General features: G+C 41.5%; 1 protein-coding gene across 1 annotated transcript in view; it reads left to right on the forward strand.

Annotated features, from left to right (window-relative positions):
* The window catches only part of LRIT1 (leucine rich repeat, Ig-like and transmembrane domains 1), a 78,147-nt gene extending 55,552 nt beyond the window's left edge, over positions 1–22,595 (forward strand). The window contains exons 4-5 of the mRNA XM_077259350.1: positions 3,104–3,280; positions 21,168–22,595. Coding sequence (XP_077115465.1) covers positions 3,104–3,280; positions 21,168–21,937 — 947 coding nt within the window. The 3' untranslated portion in view covers positions 21,938–22,595. The remainder of the gene's footprint in view (positions 1–3,103; positions 3,281–21,167) is intronic.

Raw genomic sequence — 22,595 nt, forward strand, 5'->3', positions numbered from 1 at the left:
CACAACATGCACAAACAATGGGATTGAATAAGGAGAGGAAGACCCTAACAGTAGAATGTGAGGGATGGGGCATATCCTGACTCCAACCTGTGCCTATCCCTAAGCTTTCCTAACGCCCTATGCGGGTCAATCCCTCCATAGCCATCACGTGCCTAGTCCCTCATTGTCACCTCACTATTCCCTGGCTAGTGCACTGGCCGGCAAGGGGGCTATCCTCACCACTGCAGATGATATCAATACAGGAGAAGTGACAAACACAAAAGACAAGGAAAGGGAAACGATACTTAGCTACTGCCTCTGCTGCAAAGCTCGAAACAGCAGAGGATACAGCCCAAGGAACCCGAACTCCACAGAAGCAGCATATACACAGCTGGCACCAGAGAGCACCAATCTCCAGGCTGATCTTCATAAAATAACTCTATTACCAACAGTCAGCTGATGCATCTTGTGGTTATTTAAAGGATGGTGGAAGTAGTCACCACCCACATCAGCTGACCAGCAACAAAATAGCTGCCAGCAAGGAAACTGACATTAACCCTTGCTGGCCCAAAAGGAAAAAACAACATTAAAATTATAGCAGAACCAGACCTTTCTCGAATCCAAAAATGAATTCGTGACAATGGCTCATTTTATAGCTCTACCTGCCTTTTAAAAAGGCTAAAACTTTGGTGCAAATTTGTATTTAAATAATTGTGAAATTACATGTGATTCTATATGATATTTTTTCTAATCGGGGGGTTCAATTTATTTCCAAATTTTGGAAAGTGTTTTGTGCTTGCTTAGTGATTCATCTTTCATTTTCTTCCACCTCTTTGGTGCTTTGTGTCTGAGAATAAGGCGGATTGAGTTTCTTATTTACCTCTAGTTGAGTTCACTGTGAATAACCATTGTCATGAATCTACTGGCAAGTCCACGTTCTTTGAGCCATACGGTTTTCAATCTCAATTCTGCTTCTTCAATAGGAATCGTTCTTCAGGAGCACCTGAGGATTAAACTTTACTTCGTCCATTACATCAGTGTGGCAAGGGGTTCTTAATATTTTGAGAAAGATGGGGTCCAAATATAAGAGTATGGGTAATTGGAGACATTTGGTGGGCCGGGACCTGTGTGTTGGTGATTTGGTGTGGTTTTCCTCAAAGACTATTAAATAAAAGGTTCCTTCTTTGAAACTGAGACTCAGGTTCATCGGCCCCTATGAAATAGTTGCCGTCGTTAATCTTGTAATGCTTCGCCTTGCTCTGCCACCCACTTTTAGGCCATGTGCACACGTTCAGGATTTTACGCGTTTTTGTCGCGTTTTTTCGCTATAAAAACATGATAAAAACGCGAAAAAAATGCTTACATATGCCTCCTATTATTTACAGGGTATTCCGCATTTTTTGTGCAAATGTTGCGATTTTTTCCGCGAAAAAATCGCATCGCGGAAAAAAAGCAACATGTTCATTAAAAATTCGGAATTGCGGGGATTCCGCACACCTAGGAGTGCATCGATCTGCTTACTTCCCGCACAGGGCTGTGCACACCATGCGGGAAGTAAGCAGATTATGTGCGGTTGGTACCCAGGGTGGAGGAGAGGAGACTCTCCTCCACGGACTGGGCACCATATAATTGGTCAAAAAGAATTAAAATAAAAAATAGTGATATACTCACCTTCGATGGCCTCCGGAGTCTTCCCGCCTCTCCGGTGCATGCTCTCTCTTCGGTTCCTATAGATGGTGTGGTTCAGGACCTGTGATGACGTCACTGTCTTGTGATTGGTCGCGTGACCGCTCATGTGACTCACGCAACCAATCACAAGCCGCGACGTCATCACAGGTCCTGAACCACACCGGCATCTATAGGAACGGACGCCGCTGAGGAGATCGTCTGGGTGAGTATAACCATTTTTTATTTTTTTATTATTTTTAAACATTCTATCTTTTACTATAGATGCTGCATAAGCAGCATCTATAGTAACAAGTTGGTCACACTTGTCAAACAGTATGTTTGACAAGTGTGACCAACTTGTCAGTCAGTTTGTCAGTTTTCCAAGCGATGCTACAGATCGCTTGGAAAACTTTAGCATTCTGCAAGCTTATTACGCTTGCAGAATGCTAAAAAAAGCGAAAAAATATGGGAAAAAAACGCAAAAAAAATGCGGATTTCTTGCAGAAAATGTCCGGTTTTCTTCAGGAAATTTCTGCAAGAAATCCGGACGTGTGCACATACCCTTAAGATTCATGTGTTTCACAAATCACTTCTCAAAAAATAAATTGCTTCCTCTGAAAAATCTTTACCACCACTTCTTTGAGCTCTGTAATGCAACTACAGTCTTTTTACTGTCCAAGTGACCTAAGCTTCTAATGTAGCAAGGTGTATATGGATGGGAAAATTATCTCTTGTACTATTTTGAATGTGAAGAAGGAATGCTTTCTCAAATAGGATTGAAAAAGATATACCTTTTGGGATGCACAACAGGTTTGATATTCGCATAATTATTAAGCAACATCATATTATATTTATCAAGCAGTCGAAAAATTATTCCTTTATTTAGGAAGAACAATCCAGCTGTTTTCATGGGGTGATGAAGCAATGGCTTGGCACCAAGATTATCCCAAAAGGAACCCTATTTTCTGAGCTGTTTCATTTTTGAGAATCCTCAAGAAAGTACGTTTCCCAGCATCATTACTGTCTAGCACTGTAAATCACAGTGGGCTGCTAGAAGATGTGTAGCTTGTAAGGCTGTGCAGTTTATTAATTATGTGTTTACATAAAATATATATAACAATTAAATAGGTTTGCTGTTTATTTTTGTACATGAATATTGGATAGATAGATAGATAGATAGATAGATAGATAGATAGATAGATAGATAGATAGATAGATGCCCTTGTTCTGCCACCAATTTTTAAGATTCATAATGCGTTTCACCGATCACTTTTCAAAAAATACATTTGTTTCCTCTGAACCATCTCAACCACCGCCTTCCCCATTCATTGTTGATGGGAATTACAGATAGCGAAAGCACATTTACATAACAATTCACATTCCTATTTCCCTCTCAACATCCTTAATAATAATTTGAAATTGATATATAACGCTCTTGTTTTCTTTTGTTTTTCAGTGCATCAAGAAATTTCAAGTGACGGTATGAGTTGGTCCATGCTTAACTTACCTACTGTTACCTACAAAGATTCTGGGGAATATATCTGTAAAGCCAGAAATAACATGGGAATGGCTGAAGCCTTCATTTCAGTTTTAGTCACTGACTCCAAAACAACTGATGAGCCAAATGACAGTGGTAAGTAGCCAATGTAAGTAATGTGTTGCTATAGCATTTTCTATCTAATTCAAAATTTCCCAATTTAACCCCTTACCGACCAGGTGATTTTCTTTTTTTTTTTTGCCCTTTATTTTTTTCCTCCCTTTTTCTCAAAAGCTATAACTTTTTAATTTTTCATCCCACATAGTTGAATGAGAGCTTGCTTATTTGCATCACAAGTTGTAATATTGAAAAATTTCTTTCATTTTGCCTTTTATCATGCTGGAAAATTAAGCAAAATTTCCAAGTACAGTGACATTTTGCAAAAAATGCAATTGAGCAGTTTTTGAGTTTCGTTTGTACATAATTCATTTTGCTCTAAAAATGACCTGGCATTATGATTTTTCACATCAGTATGATTGCAGGGATGACAACCTTTCATAGTTTTTTTATTCAAATGGTGAAAAAAATGGAAATTTGTAAAATAAAAAAAAATTCACTTCTGTCACCATTTTCAGAAAGCCAAAGCATTTTTACTTTTCCGTCAATGGAACTGTAGGAGAGTTTTTTTTGAAGTGAGCTGATGTTTTTATTGACATAAATTGGGGTAGATATGATTTGCGTTTACTGATCAGGTTATTTCATTTTATAGATTTTATAGATTTGCATAGACTGACCTTTTACAGAGGCAGCAACGCCACATGTTTATTTATATATATTTTTCTTCCTTTTTGAATCGGGAAAAGGTAGGGTGATGTGAATTTCTATACTTTTTTCAGTTCTATGTTTTTTTATAAACTTTTTTTCTACTTTATTTTTGGAGTCTACTTATGGGATTTGAACCTGTGATCATGAAATCACATATTACATACCGAAATACCACAATATTGAATTATATAGTAACATTTATTGTCTCCTATCCCGGTGAGACTAGCAGGGATCTCACCGAGGTCACTGAAGTTCAACCCAGCTGGGAACACAGCCTTAGTGACCTGCGGTAACCTTGATGACATCACCAGCAGTCACTGACGCTGCGCTCACAGCAATTCAGTCACAAGCAGTTCTCAGCCTGGACAGTCTCATCTTGGCACCGTCCAGGTTAAAAACTGCTAATCCCCCAGACATGGATTACTGTGTGGGACAGAATGATGGGCAGGTGAGGGATATTGTTGTTTTTTATTTTTGTTTTATCACAGGAGACTAAGGATTCAGTGGAAATAGGTGTTACGTGAGTATAACTGTGTTTCTATTTTAAAATACAAAAGTAAAAGTGTGTTTTGTTTTATTTCAAATTAAAGACTTTATTCTGGCTGTGTCTTTATGGGACCCCACGTCATCTTTTAAAATTATTTATTGAAATAATTAAAAAATACAGTGTGGGGACACCTCTATTCTTGATGACCAGACTTGCTGAATCTGACAGCTGAGGGTTGCAGCCCCCATCTGTGAGTTTTGTCTGTCTGGTTATCAAAAGTACAGGGGAACCCACACAGTTTTTTTTTTTTAGTTATTTATTTACAGCACAGGAGCTGGCTGATGAATACTCCCATCAACCGCTCCTGCTCTCACTGTTATTAGCGGCAGCAGTTGTTCACTGATGGGAGCGGTAGTCCCATCAGCTGACACCAGTGACCAGAGGTAAACTTTATACTTCCGATAATAGATGCGCACTCACGCTGTCTTTTGACAGTGTGGAAACCGCAGCTGTCTGACCGGCGTGGAGGATTTCACTGCAGAAGCGGTGTTTGCCGCACTGTCATGCACATGACAGCATGGCATACACTGGATGTTAAGGCCCACCATTCAAGTGAATGGGGTCTGGGTTCAGGTCTGGATACTGTTCTGGTACCCGAACCCGAAAATTTTGTAACTTTTCAGCTGGACTTTAACATCTAGGTGTCCGCCCATCTCTATTAGGAGCAATCCTGCTTGGGTGCACCTTGTCGTGGTTGGATGACTTTTACTTTTTTTTGTGAAAACAGTATTAGTTAAGTACTGTATTTTTCGGATTATAAGGCACTCCGGATTATAAGGCGCACCCCAAATTTTGAGGAGAAAAATAGGACATTTTTTTTTATAAACTAGTGTTGCTTCTTAACCCCTTTCTGACATCTGACGTACTATCCCGTCGAGGTGGTGTGGGCCCGTATGACCACCGACGGGATAGTACGTCATATGCGATCGGCCGCGCTCACGGGGGGAGCGCGGCCAATCGCGGCCGGGTGTCAGCTGCCTATCGCAGCTGACATCCGGCACTATGTGCCAGGAGTGGTCACGGACAGCCCCCAGCACATTAACCCCCGGCACACCGCGATCAAACATGATCGCGGTGTACCGGCGGTACAGGGAAGCATCGCGCAGGGAGGGGGCTCCCTGCGGGCTTCCCTGAGACGATCGGTACAAGGTGATGTACTCACCTTGTACCGAGCGTCTTCTCCCTGCAGGCCCCGGATCCAAAATGGCCGCGGGGCTGCATCCGGGTCCTGCAGGGAGTACTTCCGGGTCAGGGTCCGGAGCAGGCTGCAGAGCAGCCTGCTCCGATAAAAGTAAGATCGCCCATCTGACAGAGTGCTGTGCAAACTGTCAGATGGGCGATCTGTGATGTCCCCCCCTGGGACAAAGTAAAAAAGTTAAAAAAAAAATTTCCACAAGTGTAAAAAAATAAATAAATAAATAAATAATTCCAAAATAAAGAAAAAAATATATATTATTCCCATAAATACATTTCTTTATCTAAAAAAAAAAATAAAAAAAATAAAAGTACACATATTTAGTATTGCCGCGTCCGTAATGACCCAACCTATAAAACTGTCCCACTAGTTAACCCCTTCAGTGAACACCGTAAGAAAAAAAAAAAAACGAGCCAAAAAACAACGCTTTATTATCATACCGCCGAACAAAAAGTGGAATAACACGCGATCAAAAAGACGGATATAAATAACCATGGTACCGCTGAAAACGTCATCTTGCCTGCAAAAAACGAGCCACCATACAGCATCATAAGCAAAAAAATAAAAAAGTTATAGTCCTCAGAATAAAGCGATGCCAAAATAATTATTTTTTCTATAAAATAGCTTTTATCGTATAAAAGAGCCAAAACATAAAAAAATGATATAAATGAGATATCGCTGTAATCGTACTGACCCGAAGAATAAAACTGCTTTATCAATTTTACCAAACGTGGAACGGTATAAACGCCTCCCCCAAAAGAATTTCATGAATAGCTGGTTTTTCGTCATTCTGCCTCACAAAAATAGAAATAAAAAGTGATCAAAAACTGTCACGTGTCCGAAAATGTTGCCAATAAAAAGTTAACTCGTCCCGCAAAACACAAGACCTCACATGACTCTGTGGACCAAAATATGGAAAAATTATAGGTCTCAAAATGTGGTAACGCAAAAAATATTTTTTGCAATAAAAAGCGTCTTTCATTGTGTGACGGCTGCCAATCATAAAAATCCGCTAAAAAAACGCTATAAAAGTAAATCAAACCCCCCTTCATCACCCCCTTAGTTAGCGGGGAAAAAAAAAAAAAAGTAATTATTTCCATTTTCCCATTAGGGCTAGGGTTGGGGTTAGGGCTAGGGTTAGGGTTAGGGCTAGGGTTAGGGTTAGGGCTAGGGTTAGGGTTAGAGCTAGGGTTAGAGCTAGAGTTAGGGCTAGGGTTAGAGCTAGAGTTAGGGCTAGGGTTAGGGTTAGAGCTAGGGTTAGGGTTAGAGCTAGAGTTAGGGCTAGGGTTAGGGCTAGGGTTAGGGCTAGGGTTGGGGCTAGGGTTGGGGCTAGGGTTGGGGCTAAAGTTAGGGTTAGGGTTGGGGCTAAAGTTAGGGTTAGGGTTTGGATTACATTTACTGTTGGGATTAGGGTTGGGATTAGAGTTAGGGGTGTGTCAGGGTTAGGGGTTACCGTTGGGATTTGGGTTAGGGGTGTGTTTGGATTAGGGTTTCAGGTAGAATTGGGGGTTTCCACTGTTTAGGCACATCAGGGGCTCTCCAAACGCGACATGGCGTCCGATCTCAATTCCAGCCAATTCTGCGTTGAAAAAGTAAAACAGTGCTCCTTCCCTTCCGAGCTCTCCTGTGCGCCCAAACGGGTTTACCCCAACATATGGGGTATCAGAGTACTCGGGACAAATTGGACAACAACTTTTGGGGTCAAGTTCTCTTGTTATCCTTGGGAAAATAAAAATTTGGGGGGCTAAAAATCATTTTTGTGGGAAAAAAAGATTTTTTATTTTCATGGCTCTGCGCTGTAAACTGTAGTGAAACACTTGGGGGTTCAAAGTTCTCACAACACATCTAGATAAGTTCCTTGAGAGGTCTAGTTTCCAATATGGGGTCACTTGTGGGGGGTTTGTACTGTTTGGGTACATCAGGGGCTCTGCAAATGCAACGTGACGCCTGCAGACCAATCCATCTAAGTCTGCATTCCAAATGGCGCTCCTTCCCTTCCGAGCTCTGCCATGCGCCCAAACAGTGGTTCCCCCTCACATATGGGGTATCAGCGTACTCAGGACAAATTGGACAACAACTTTTGGTGTCCAATTTATCCTGTTACCCTTGTGAAAATACAAAACTGGGGGCTAAAAAATAATTTTTGTGAAAAAAAAAAAGAATTTTTATTTTCACGGCTCTGCGTTATAAACTGTAGTGAAACACTTGGGGGTTGAAAGCTCTCAAAACACATCTAGATAAGTTCCTTGGGAGGTCTACTTTCCAATATGGGGTCACTTGTGGGGGTTTGTACTGTTTGGGTACATCAGGGGCTCTGCAAATGCAACGTGACGCCTGCAGACCAATCCATCTAAGTCTGCATTCCAAATGGCGCTGCTTCCTTTCCGAGCTCTGCCAGGCGCCCAAACAGTGGTTCCCCCCCACATATGGGGTATCAGCGTACTCAGGACAAATTGGACAACAACTTTTAGGGTCCAATTTATCCTGTTACCCTTGTGAAAATACAAAACTGGGGGCTAAAAAATAATTTTTGTGAAAAAAAAAAAGAATTTTTATTTTCACGGCTCTGCGTTATGAACTGTAGTGAAACACTTTGGGGTTCAAAGCTCTCAAAACACATCTAGATAAGTTCCTTAGGGGGTCTACTTTCCAAAATGGTGTCACTTGTGGGGGGTTTCAATGTATAGGCACATCAGGGGCTCTCCAAACGCAACATGGCGTCCCATCTTAATTCCAGTCAATTTTGCATTGAAAAGTAAAATGGCGCTCCTTCCCTTCCAAGCTCTGCTATGCGCCCAAACAGTGGTTTGCCCCCACATATGGGGTATCGTCGTACTCAGGACAAATTGCACAACAACTTTTGTGGTCTAATTTCTTCTCTTACCCTTGGGAAAATAAAAAATTGGGGGCAAAAAGATCACTTTTGTGAAAAAATATGATTTTTTATTTTTACGGCTCTGCATTATAAACTTCTGTGAAGCACTTGTTGGGTCAAAGTGCTCACCACACATCTAGATAAGTTCCTTAAGGGTTCTACTTTCCAAAATGGTGTCACTTGTGAGGGGTTTCAATGTTTAGGCACAACAGGGGCTCTCCAAACCCAACATGGCGTCCCATCTCAATTCCAGTCAATTTGCATTGAAAAGTCAAATGGCGCTCCTTCCCTTCCGAGCTCTGCCATGCGCCCAAACAATGGTTTACACCCACATTTGGGGTATCAGCGTACTCAGGACAAATTGGACAACAACTTTTAGGGTCCAATTTATCCTGTTACCCTTGTCAAAAAAAAAAATTGGGGGCGAAAAAATCATTTTTGTGAAAAAATATGATTTTTTATTTTTACGGCTCTGCATTATAAACTTCTGTGAAGCACTTGGTGGGTCAAAGTGCTCACCACACATCTAGATAAGTGCCTTCGGGGGTCTACTTTCCAAAATGATGTCACTTGTCGGGGGTTTCAATGTTTAGGCACATCAGGGGCTCTCCAAATGCAACATGGCGTCCCATCTCAATTCCAGTCAATTTTGCATTGAAAAGTAAAATGGCGCTCCTTTCCTTCTGAGCTCTGCCATGCGCCCAAACAGTGGTTTACCCCCACATATGGGGTATCGGCGTACTCAGGACAAATTGTAAAACAAATTTTGGCGTCCATTTTCTCCTGTTACCCTTGGTAAAATAAAACAAATTGGAGCTGAAATAAATTTTGTGTGAAAAAAAGTTAAATGTTCATTTTTATTTAAACATTCCAAAAATTCCTGTGAAGCACGTAAAGGGTTAATAAATTTATTGAATGTTGTTTTGAGCACCTTGAGGGGTGCAGTTTTTAGAATGGTGTCACACTTGGTTATTTTCTATCATATAGACCCCTCAAAATGACTTCAAATGAGATGTGGTCCCTAAAAAAAAATGGTGTTGTAAAAATGAGAAATTTCTGGTCAAAATTTAACCCTTATAACTCCCTAACAAAAAAAAATTTTGGTTCCAAAATTGTGCTGATGTAAAGTAGACATGTGGGGAATGTTACTTATTAAGTATTTTACGTGACATATCTCTGTGATTTAAGGGCATAAAAATTCAAAGTTTGAAAATTGCAAAATTTTCTAAATTTTCGCCAAATTTCCGTTTTTTTCACAAATAAACACAAGTTATATCGAATAAATTTTATGACTAACATGAAGTAAAATATGTCACGAGAAAACAATGTCAGAATCGCCATGATCCGTTGAAGAGTTCAAGAGTTATAACCTCATAAAGGGACAGTGGTCAGAATTGTAAAAATTGGCCTGGTCATTAACGTGCAAACCACACTTGGGGGTGAAGGGGTTAAAATCCTTGTGTCTTATTGCTTACCGAGGGTGGTGGCTGTGGTGAAGCAGGGTCCCAGGGTCGCTGCTGGCGGAGGCGGGAGTGGGTTGATGCTGCAGGCTCCATCTGCACATGCGCCGCCCCCAGCTGCCATTTTTCCATAGTCCACCACACAGGAAGCCATGGAACTGCGGGGGCTTTGGCCTTTCACAAAATGTCAGACACAGCGCAGCAGCAGTACGGGACACAGCGCAGCAGCATCAGATACCCGTAGAAGCAACACTGGACACCAGCAGCGGTGCGCCGATAAGGTATATCCACATTATAAGATGCACCCCTATTTTCCCCCAAAATTTTTGGGGAAAAAAGTGTGTATTATAATCTGAAAAATATGGTACCCTATTTTTTTAGACATAATTTTGCTCCTTATTTCTTACTGCAGAGTATCTATAAATTATTTTTATTCTTTATTTTATATAACTTACTAGTACATCATATGTTAGGAAGTACTTAGAGATTTTCTACCCATTTCTTATAATAAACACTCTCTCCCCAACTTCTCTGTCCTGCTGGCCTCGTCCTACTTTGCTCTCTTTTCTTTTGGAAATGGCAAGGAACTTTTCTATTTTTTTTTATATCACACTTGAGCTATACAGTTTTTTGATAACAATGGAGTAGGCAGCCCATTTAATGCATATTTGTCACTATAAATGGACAAAGACACACAAACAGCACAATTGCATGAATACTACTACAGATAAATACAGTATTTTGTAGATTACAAGACGCACCAGACATTAAGATGGACCACAAATTTTGGTTAGGAAAATAGGATTTTTTTTTACTAAAATGGTCATGCGTCATGCGTAGTGTTGAGCGATACCGTCCGATACTTGAAAGTATCGGTATCGGAAAGTATCGGCCGATACCGGCAAAGTATCGGATCCAATCCGATACCGATACCCGATACCAATATAAGTCAATGGGACTCAAGTATCGGACGGTATTCCTGATGGTTCCCAGGGTCTGAAGGAGAGGAAACTCTCCTTCAGGCCCTGGGAACCATATTAATGTGTAAAATAAAGAATTAAAATAAAAAATATTGCTATACTCACCTCACCGAGGGAACCGGCAGCGCTGTTTGCTTAAAATGCGCGCTTTTCCTTCCTTCCGTGACGTCACGGCTTCTGATTGGTCGCTTGCCGCCCATGTGGCCGCGACGCGACCAATCACAGCAAGCCGTGACGTAATTTTCAGGTCCTTCTAGGCATTCAGTATTTTAAAATTACGTTCCGGCTTTGTGATTGGTCGCGTCGCGGTCACATGGGCGACGCGACCAATCACAAGCCGTGACGTCACGGGAGGCAGGAGACACGCGCATTTTAAAATGCGCGCGTGTCCAGCCTCCCGTGACGTCACGGCTTGTGATTGGTCGCGTCGCCCATGTGGCCGCGACGCAACCAATCACAGCAAGCCGTGACGTAATTTCAGGTCCTTCAGGATTTTAAAATTACGTTCTGGCTTGTGATTGGTCGCGTCGCGGTCACATGGGCGACGCGACCAATCACAAGCCGTGACGTCACGGGAGGCTGGACACGCGCGCATTTTAAAATGCGCGCGTCTCCTGCCTCCCGTGACGTCACGGCTTGTGATTGGTCGCGTCGCCCATGTGACCGCGACGCGACCAATCACAAAGCCGGAACGTAATTTTAAAATACTGAATGCCTAGAAGGACCTGAAAATTACGTCACGGCTTGCTGTGATTGGTCGCGTCGCGGCCACATGGGCGGCAAGCGACCAATCAGAAGCCGTGACGTCACGGAAGGAAGGAAAAGCGCGCATTTTAAGCAAACAGCGCTGCCGGTTCCCTCGGTGAGGTCCAGGCTGCGTCGGAGAGGTCAGTATAGCAATATTTTTTATTTTAATTCTTTCTTTTACACATTAATATTGTTTCGATACCGATACCCGATACCACAAAAGTATCGGATCTCGGTATTGGAATTCCGATACCCGCAAGTATCGGCCGATACCCGATACTTGCGGTATCGGAATGCTCAACACTAGTCATGCGTCTAAGGCTGGGGTCACACATGCGTGTTTTACGTACGTAAGAGCGCAAAAACTACGTACGTAAAACTCGCATTACATACGGCACAATGCTTCTCAATGGGGCTGCTCCTATTAGCCGTATATTACGGTTCAGTATTATACGGCGTTCTACGGCCGTACAAAATCGCAGCATGCTGCGTTTGTCAGCGTATTGCGCAAATAATACGCCAATGAAAGTCTATGGGGGCGAGAAAAATACGGATTCCACACGGACCAGCAGTGTGACTTGCGAGAAATACGCAGCGCTGTTAGTGAAAAGTCGGTAATTCAATTGCCGGCTTTTCATTTCTCCTGCACAAACCCGACAGGATATGAGACGTGGTTTACATATAGTAAACCATCTCATATCCCCTTTTTTTTTGCATATTCCACACTACTAATGTTAGTAGTGTGTATGTGCAAAATTTCAGAGATGTAGCTGCTGAAATAAAGGGTTAAATGGCGGAAAAAATTGGCGTGGGCTCCCGCGCAATTTTCTCCGCCAGAGTGGTAAAGCCAGTGACTGAGGGCAGATATTAATTGCCAGGAGAGGGTCCATGGTTATTGGCCCCCCCGTGGCTAAAAACATCTGCCCCCAGCCACCCCAGAAAAGGCACATCTGGAAGATGCGCCTATTCTGGCACTTGGCCACTCTCTTCCCACTCCCTGTAGCGGTGGGATATGGGGTAATGAAGGGTTAATGCCACCTTGCTATTGGAAGGTGACATTAAGCCAGATTAATGATGGAGAGGCGTCAATTATGACACCTATCCATTATTAATCCAATTGTAGGAAAGGGTTAAAAAACACACACACACATGATTGAAAAGTATTTTAATGAAATAAACACAGCGGTTGTTGTAATAATTTATTGTTCTCTCAAATCCATTTGCAGTCCCTCGCTTGGCAACATAATAAACGCACAAGATACATACCTTCTGATGTACTGTCAGGTCCAACGATGTAATCCATCTGAAGGGGTTAACTAATATTACAGGCAGGAGCCCTGCTAATGCAGCTGTGCTCCGTGCCTGTAATCCCCGGCGAATGAATGAAATGTAGGTCATTGACCTACATTTCATTCATTCGCGGTGATGCGCCCCCTGGTGGATGTCCTCATATGACCTGGAGCGTGGGAAAAAGTTCCCAGGCTGCAGTTCATGAGAACATCCACCAGAGGGCGCCTCACCGCGAATGAATGAAATGTAGGTCAATGACCTACATTTCATTCATTCGCCGGGGATTACAGGCACGGAGCACAGCTGCATTAGCAGGGCTCCTGCCTGTAATATTAGTTAACCCCTTCAGATGGATTACATCGTTGGACCTGACAGTACATCAGAAGGTATGTATCTTGTGCGTTTATTATGTTGCCAAGCGAGGGACTGCAAATGGATTTGAGAGAACAATAAATTATTACAACAACCGCTGTGTTTATTTCATTAAAATACTTTTCAATCATGTGTGTGTGTTTTTTAACCCTTTCCTACAATTGGATTAATAATGGAGAGGTGTCATAATTGACGCCTCTCCATTATTAATCTGGCTTAATGTCACCTTTCAATAGCAAGGTGGCATTAACCCTTCATTACCCCATATCCCACCGCTACAGGGAGTGGGAAGAGAGTGGCCAAGTGCCAGAATAGGCGCATCTTCCAGATGTGCCTTTTCTGGGGTGGCTGGGGGCAGATGGTTTTAGCCACGGGGGGGCCAATAACCATGGACCCTCTCCTGGCTATTAATATCTGCCCTCAGTCACTGGCTTTACCGCTCTGGCGGAGAAAATTGCGCGGGAGCCCACGCCAATTTTTTCCGCCATTTAACCCTTTATTTTAGCAGCTACAGCGCAGAAATTTTGCACATACACACTACTAACATTAGTAGTGTGGAATATGCAAAAAAAAGGGGGATATGAGATGGTTTACTGTATGTAAACCATGTCTCATATCCTGTCGGGTTTGTGCAGGAGAAATGAAAAGCCGGCAATTGAATTACCGGCTGTTCACAGATATCGCGCTGATTGAAATCTAAATACAGAATATATATATATGTGTCACAATGACATATATATATATATATATACTGTATATATGTTTTCCCGAACATTTGAGCACATAAATCCATTAGATGTCGGTTTTGCAAGCCTGCGCGAAAATCTCGCAGTACGGATGCCATACGGATTACATACGGAGGATGCCATGCGCAAAATACGCTGACACACCCTGCCTACGGATCACTATTTTGGGAACATTTCTCCGTATTACGGCCGTAGTACGGACGTATAATACGTGGCGTATTGTCTTACGCCATGTGTGACCCCAGCCTAATAGTTCGCTTACCAGAGGGTGGTGACTGGGGTGGAGTTGGGTCCTAGAAGGCAGGGTCTTTGCTGCATGGAGCAGGTGGTGGTGGCAGTAGTGGGGCGATGCTGTGGGCCCCAGGCTGGAAGGATGGGGTGCTCGGTAGTGTGAGGCTGAGGCGGGCTTCGGGCTTTCAGAAAATACTGAGGGGCGGAGTCCCCTCATTTCCCATCAATTTCACTGGATTTTGGGAAAGTAGTCACCAAAGGCGGCGTAGCACAGATTGGAGCTTCCTGCAGTAGAGACCCTGCCTCTTCGGTCTCCGCTCCACGCAGCCGCCCCACAGTAAGCTATATTTGTATTGTAAGACGCACCCCCATTTTCACCCAAAATTTTTTTTGGGGGGGAAGTGTGTCTTAGGTTATGTGCACACGATGCAGATTTAGTGCAGAATTGGTGCAGAACTGCAGCAGATTTTTCTGCTGCAGAAACGCTGCAGAACTGCACTGTGATTTACAGTACAATGTAAATCAATGGGAAAAAAAAAAAGCTGTGCACATGGTGCAGAAAAATCTGCGCAGAAACGCTGCAGATTTCAAAGAAGTGCACGTCGCTTCTTTTGTGCAGTTCTGCAGCGTTTCTGCTGCAGATTTTTCTGCACCATGTGCACAGCTTTTTTTTTTCCCCATTGATTTACATTGTACTGCACAGAAACTGCACAGAAACTGCACAGAAACTGCACAGAAACTGCATAGAATCTGCATAGAAACTGCACAGAAACTGCATAGAATCTGCGCAGAAACTGCATAGAAACTGCACAGAAACTGCATCAAATCTGCAGATGCAGATTTAGTGCAGAAAATTCTGCACCACATTTCCTACGTGTGCACATAGCCTTATAATCCAAAAAATATGGTAGTTAGATTATTGTAAACAATGAAAGTAGTCACCAAAAAGTTTGAATAACAGTTTGAAGACTGTTATAAAGTAATATCTTAAACTTCATTAAACAACAATTATTGGAATATATTTTAGACAGTGCAAACTTAGACTAGACAGTTTTAATATGTGACACATTTATTTAATCTAATCTATACTATTAGGTTACTTTCTCACAATGAACTTTTGGTGAGTTATTGATGTTGAAAATTTTCTGTACCTATTAAAGCTATGTGCGCTATTTTCATTAAGTTTTTTGAGTACTTTTTTACATGCATTTTTATCTTTATTTTTACATGCATGCATATGTGCACCTAAAGAAGGCTTTATGCAGTCATAATACATAGTGTTTTTAATATAAAGTATTTTTTGCACGTAACTTTTGTTTTATCTGCACTTATCGGATCCATTTCCCGTTTTATCTCTCTGGGTGGGTTTTTTCACTTCATCTAGCAGGGACTAGAGTAGGATTTAAGGGGAAGTGTACACAGAGGTGTATGCTACTCATCCAATGTTCCCGATTTATGAAGAGGCGTATACCTGTTCATGAATCAGGAGCGTCTGACTTCAGCATGTCTCACCAAGACCAGAGTGAACAATTCTGGTCTTGATGAATTGAGCCTAAAGTGTCTGAACTGGAGGCAGAATGTTATACAGCAAAAAGGGCTGAACAGATCATTTAATAGTTTTGCAGTATAAATTTTGCTTTTTTTGTGGTTAGGAGGCAAGTGAGCAGTCCTAGTTAGTCATTGATAATGTGCTTTTATATATGTGCACTGAAAGATAGCTGTCAACTGCTAATTATTACTCAACTTACAAAAAATCTTTCCCACAGACCTACTGTATATATCAATCATTTCCTTATCTCCTCTTGATTAATGCCATGAGGTCTGCAGATAGGACTGGACAGCATGACAGGTTCCTATAAAAGTACAGGGTGGGCCATTTATATGGGTACACCTGGGTGGGCCATTGATAAAGTTGCATTAAAAAATGGCTGACTTCAAAATGGCCGCCATGGTCACCACCCATCTTGAAAAGTTTTCCCCCTCCCATATACTAATGTGCCACAAATAGGAAGTTGATATCACCAACCATTCCCATTATATTTAGGTGTATCCATATACATGGCCCACCCAGGTGTATCCACTTTTATAACCTGTTATTATAATGTTGTTTATATGGATAATGTAATGTTCTATAGACAGTAGAGTCAAAACTGGAAATCTCTGGCTTCGATCATATGGCTGCAATGTTCGCTTGGTGTTCTGCTTCCTCATGTCACAAGTTTCTTACTTTTGACAAACTGTTCAGCTGTGCATGTGGCAAGATGATGAAAGACAAGGCCAATCCAAATATCTGAAGGGGTTTTCCGGTACTTTTTGTTGTTGGCCTATCCTTAGGATAAGTCATCAATATCAGATTGGTCGGGGTGCTACACCTGACACCCTCACCGTCAGTTGTTCTTGGTGCTGTCGGTCACTGGATGTCAGCTGGAGAGCGGAATTACACAGCTCTGTCAACTGGATAAGGCCGTATGATACGGACGTATGAGAGGTGCAGAAAATACAGATTGCATACGGTACAATGATTCTCTATGGCCCAGCTCCTATCTGCCGTATTTTACGGATCCGTATTATAAGGTCTTTTGCGGCTGTAGAAAATTGCAGCATGCTGCGTTTATCAGCGTATTGTGCAAAACATACGCCAATGAAAGTCTATGGGGCGAGAAAAATACGGATTACACACGGACCATGCGTGTGACTTGCGAGAAATACGCACCGGTGTTCTCTAGAAAAGCCGGCAATTCAGTGCGGTGTACAGTAAAATCACACTGACAGAATAGAATAGAATAGGTAGAATAAATGTGTACACATAGAATAGGTATATATATATATATATATATATATATATATATATATATATATATGTCAGTGAGACACACATATATATATATATATATATATATTTAATTCAGCGCTAGATAGCAGAAAAGCCAATAGTTCAATTGCCGGCTTTTCCTCTCTCCTTCACAAACCCGACAGGATATGAGACATGGTTTACATACAGTAAACCATCTCATATCCCTTCTTTTATTACATATTCCTCTTTACTAATGTAAGAAGTGTCTCTGTGTAAAATTTGGGGGCTCTAGCTATTAAATTAAAGGGTTAAATCCCGGAAAAAATTGGCGTGGGCTCCCGCGCAATTTTCTCCGCCAGAGTGGGAAAGCCAGTGTCTGAGGGCAGATATTAATAGCCTAGAGAGGGACCATGGTTATAGGACCCCCCCTGGCTAAAAACATCTGCCCCCAGCCACCCCAGAAAAGACACATCTGTAAAATGCACCTATTCTGGCACTTAGCCTCTCTCTTCCCACTCCTGTGTAGCAGTGGGATATGGGGTAATGAAGGGTTAATGTCACCTTGCTATTGTAAGGTGACATTAAGCCAGGTTAATAATGGAGAGGCGTCAATTATGACACCTATCCATTATTAATCCAATAGTACGAAATGGTTAATAAAACACACACACATTATTAAAAAGTATTTTAATGAAATAAAGACACATGTTGTTTTAATATTTTATTATACTCTTAATCCACCTGAAGACCCTTGTCACCTGAAATAAAGTTAAACAAAACAAACAACAATATTCCATACCTTCCATCGTTCAGTCTTGTCCCACGCTGTAAATCCATCTGAAGGGGTTAAATCATTTTACACCCAGGAGCTCTGCTAATGCAGCTGTGCTCCTGTCTGTAAAACTTGGTGAATGAATGGAGTGCAGGGGAGTGTACTGTAGTTACCTTGAGTCGCGGTGATGCGCCCTCTGCTGGATGAACTCATATGAACTCGAGCTTGGGAACTTTTCAGAATATTTTCCCAGGCTCTAGTTCATATGAGTTCATCCAGCAGAGGGAGCATCACCGCGACTTGAGGTAACACAGTAACAGTACATTCCCCTGCATTCCATTCATTCACCAAGTTTTACAGACAGGAGCACAGCTGCATTAGCAGAGCTCCTGGGTGTAAAATGATTTAACCCCTTCAGATGGATTTACAGCGTGGGACAAGACTGAACGATGGAAGGTATGGAATATTGTTGTTTGTTTTGTTTAACTTTATTTCAGGTGACAAGGGTCTTCAGGTGGATTAAGAGTATAATAAAATATTAAAACAACATGTGTCTTTATTTCATTAAAATACTTTTTAATAATGTCTCTAAACCGCAGAGATGCTATAATCATAGGTAAGAGTAAAAACTACATAAATCCAGGGAAAATTTCAGTCATAACAGTCTACAAATAATATATATATTATTTAGCATATATAGCATCTATGCGGTTTGGAGGCACTATTTTAATATTTATGTATTGTTTGTTTAAATATATGTCAATAAAGCTGTAATTTTTTAATAATGTGTGTGTGTTTTAATAACCATTTCGTACTATTGGATTAATAATGGATAGGTGTCATAATTGACGCCTCTCCATTATTAACCTGGCTTAATGTCACCTTACAATAGCAAGGTGACATTAACCCTTCATTACCCCATATCCCACCACTACACGGGAGTGGGAAGAGAGAGGCTAAGTGCCAGAATAGGCGCATCTTACAGATGTGACTTTTCTGGGGTGGCTTGGGGCATATGTTTTTTAGCTGGGGTGGGCTCCTATAACCATGGTCCCTCTCTAGGCTATTAATATCTGCCCTCAGTCACTGGCTTTCCCACTCTGGTGGAGAAAATTGCGCGGGAGCCCACGCCAGTTTTTTCCGCGATTTAACCCTTTAATTTAATAGCTAGAGCCCCCAAATTTGACACCAAGACAATTCTTACATTAGTAAAGAGGAATATGTAATAAAAGAAGGGATATGAGATGGTTTACTGTATGTAAACCATGTCTCATATCCTGTCGGGTTTGTGAAGGAGAGAGGAAAGGCCGGCAACTGAATTACCGGCTTTTCTGCTACCTAGCGCTGAATTAAATATAAATACAGTATATATATATATATATATATATATATATATATATATATACTCACTGACATATATATATATATCTATATATAGAGATATACACTCACCGGCCACTTTATTAGGTACACCATGCTAGTAACGGGTTGGACCCCCTTTTGCCTTCAGAACTGCCTCAATTCTTCGTGGCATAGATTCAACAAGGTGCTGGAAGCATTCCTCAGAGATTTTGGTCCATATTGACATGATGGCATCACACAGTTGCCGCAGATTTGTCGGCTGCACATCCCAAAGATGCTCCATACAAGGCAGGATGGATCCATGCTTTCATGTTGTTTACGCCAAATTCTGACCCTACCATCCGAATGTCGCAGCAGAAATCGAGACTCATCAGACCAAGCAACGTTTTTCCAATCTTCTACTGTCCAATTTCGATGAGCTTGTACAAATTGTAGCCTCAGTTTCCTGTTCTTAGCTGAAAGGAGTGGTACCCGGTGTGGTCTTCTGCTGCTGTAGCCCATCTGCCTCAAAGTTCGACGCACTGTGCGTTCAGAGATGCTCTTAGGCCTACCTTGGTTGTAACGGGTGGCGATTTGAGTCACTGTTGCCTTTCTATCAGCTCGAACCAGTCTGCCCATTCTCCTCTGACCTCTGGCATCAACAAGGCATTTCCGCCCACAGAACTGCCGCTCACTGGATTTTTTTTCTTTTTCGGACCATTCTCTGTAAACCCTAGAGATGGTTGTGCGTGAAAATCCCAGTAGATCAGCAGTTTCTGAAATACTCAGACCAGCCCTTCTGGCACCAACAACCATGCCACGTTCAAAGGCACTCAAATCACCTTTCTTCCCCATACTGATGCTCGGTTTGAACTGCAGGAGATTGTCTTGACCATGTCTACATGCCTAAATGCACTGAGTTGCCGCCATGTGATTGGCTGATTAGAAATTAAGTGTTAACAAGAAGTTGGACAGGTGTACCTAATAAAGTGGCCGGTGAGTGTATATATATATATGTAGACTGTATATATGTTTTAACGAATATTTGAGCCCATGGATCCATTGTATGTCGGTTTTGCAAGCCTGCGAGAAAATATCGCAGTACGGATGCCATACGGATTACATACGGAGGATGACATGTGCAAAATACGCTGCCACACCCTGCCTACGGATGACATACGGATCACTATTTTGGGAACATTTCTGCGTATTACGGCCGTAAAAAACGGACCGTATTTTCATACACCTAGTGTGATGCCGGCCTAACGGCTTCAGTTGGAAACTGCTGATCCACCCATATTGAAACCCTTTAAAGTTCATTTCCCTTTGGCAAGAGTATGGAGTTGAACTCATTAGTGATACCTGAAATAAGCCATTAAACAATAGGTTTCTATTTTTTTCCTATGTTAAAAAGCATCGTAGCTTTATGCTGTAGGAACAAAATATAATGTAGGGAGTCATTTTACCAGGTGACATTTCATGCACCTCTGCAGTGGATCTCAATAGTGAGCAGCTGCACGGCAAACTGAGATCAGAAGATGCTTCAGAATTTTTGACCACAGTGTCCATCATGTATATGAAGTGCCATGTCTATATTGTGACAACACAGGGGGGACATGTGTTGTCACAATCTATGTTAGAGCCCATCACATATAGTTTCTCCCTGAACCAGAGGGTCTTTTTAGCAGCCAGCTGAAAGATTGGCATCAACTTGGAGAAGGCAAGGAAGTCCAGTTAGGATGTAAGCAATCTCATTCTTTGATGATAGTCATATTTTTTTTAAATCTATATTTTGGTGGTGAACATGTTTAAATACTTCTGCTTTGTTATTTGTATTGATATTTCCCATGATTATCTGCTTTTTTCAGGAAAATATCAGTCTACAGAAGAGAACATTGGAATGCAAAAATTTAAAGTCGATGGTAATAGACTGCAGGAAAGCGAGCTACAGAATATAAATCCTAATTCTGTTATGAAACCAGACATCAAGGATCCAGGCAATATCATGCTCAGTTCTCCAACAAAAGAACCGGTGACAGAAAGGATGGTTAGAGGGGTTAAAGTTATAGGTGACACCGACCACAGTGCATCTCTTGCTTGGAAAGCTCCTCTTGCCAAAAATGTAACAGTATTCAGTGTTCTCTATGCAATCTTTGGAGAGCCAGAAATGCGAAGGATCAATGTAGAGCCTGGAAAAACCAAAATTACCATAGATGGTCTAATGCCCAAAACAAAATATATTGCATGCGTTTGTGTGAAAGGTCTTGTACCTAAAAAAGAGCAATGCATCATTTTTTCCACTGATGAAGCTGTCAGTGCTGGTGGCACGCAGAAACTGATTAATGTTGTGGTGATCAGTGTAGCCTGTGTCATTGCTGTCCCTTTAACCCTGACGGTCTGCTGTGGAGCTTTGAAAAGAAGATTCAAAAAGGGGCTTGGTCGGAAATCTAAAGACATACAAGACTCCTATGTGACATTTGAAAGCCTTGCACCCAATTCCAAAGCAAAGGGCACGGAAGGAGAATATTTGACTCGACATAATCTAGATGAATCAAATAGGTTGCTGTCTGCACGGTCCAGTGTGGATTCTGAAGCAATTCCAAAGCCAGAAAGCCAGCCCAATGAGTTTTTTTGCTGATATGAAATGACTAACATTCATTGCCACTTACATATATGAAATGTTTTCACATGCAGAAGAGTATATCCACCATGTGCCGGAAGCATGAAGAAAATAATTTCTATAAATTATGTGGGCCATAACTCTGCATCAATGAACTAATGAAAGTAGCTTGAGTGAAGAGACAAAATACGAGATTGCATTGCATTTGGTATTAGCAGCTAAAGAATGCAAAGAAAATTGTAGGTACAGTGATCAACAAATTAGAAAACTCTTCAGAAAGTAATGGGAAAATATAAAAAATGATCCCTTGCATTGTCTGTTGCCCTCTGAGATTCTCACTGTTTCTGATCTAAAAGTGATTTTTTATTATTAAGGTTTATAGTACCTGGAATTTTTGAGCGTCAGCAATGTGTGATTGACAGGTCTGCAGACTTTTGTGCTATGCCAGGTCATTTACATACTACACATTGCTGCAATGACTGGGTATAAAATAAGTAACCTGGTTTCCTATAATGGAGCATGGTCATAACATTTTCTTAATAATCTGAACAGGTACTGTATAATAAGCTGACCACTACTAGCACTGTTAAAATACAGTCATGCTTTTAGGGAAAATGGACTGCTTCAGTTTCTTTGTGTTTATCTTCATTTTTTTGTGTTGTGTACACAATCTAAT

Source organism: Ranitomeya variabilis, chromosome 4 (genome assembly GCF_051348905.1).
Source record: "Ranitomeya variabilis isolate aRanVar5 chromosome 4, aRanVar5.hap1, whole genome shotgun sequence".
NCBI lineage: Eukaryota > Metazoa > Chordata > Amphibia > Anura > Dendrobatidae > Ranitomeya > Ranitomeya variabilis.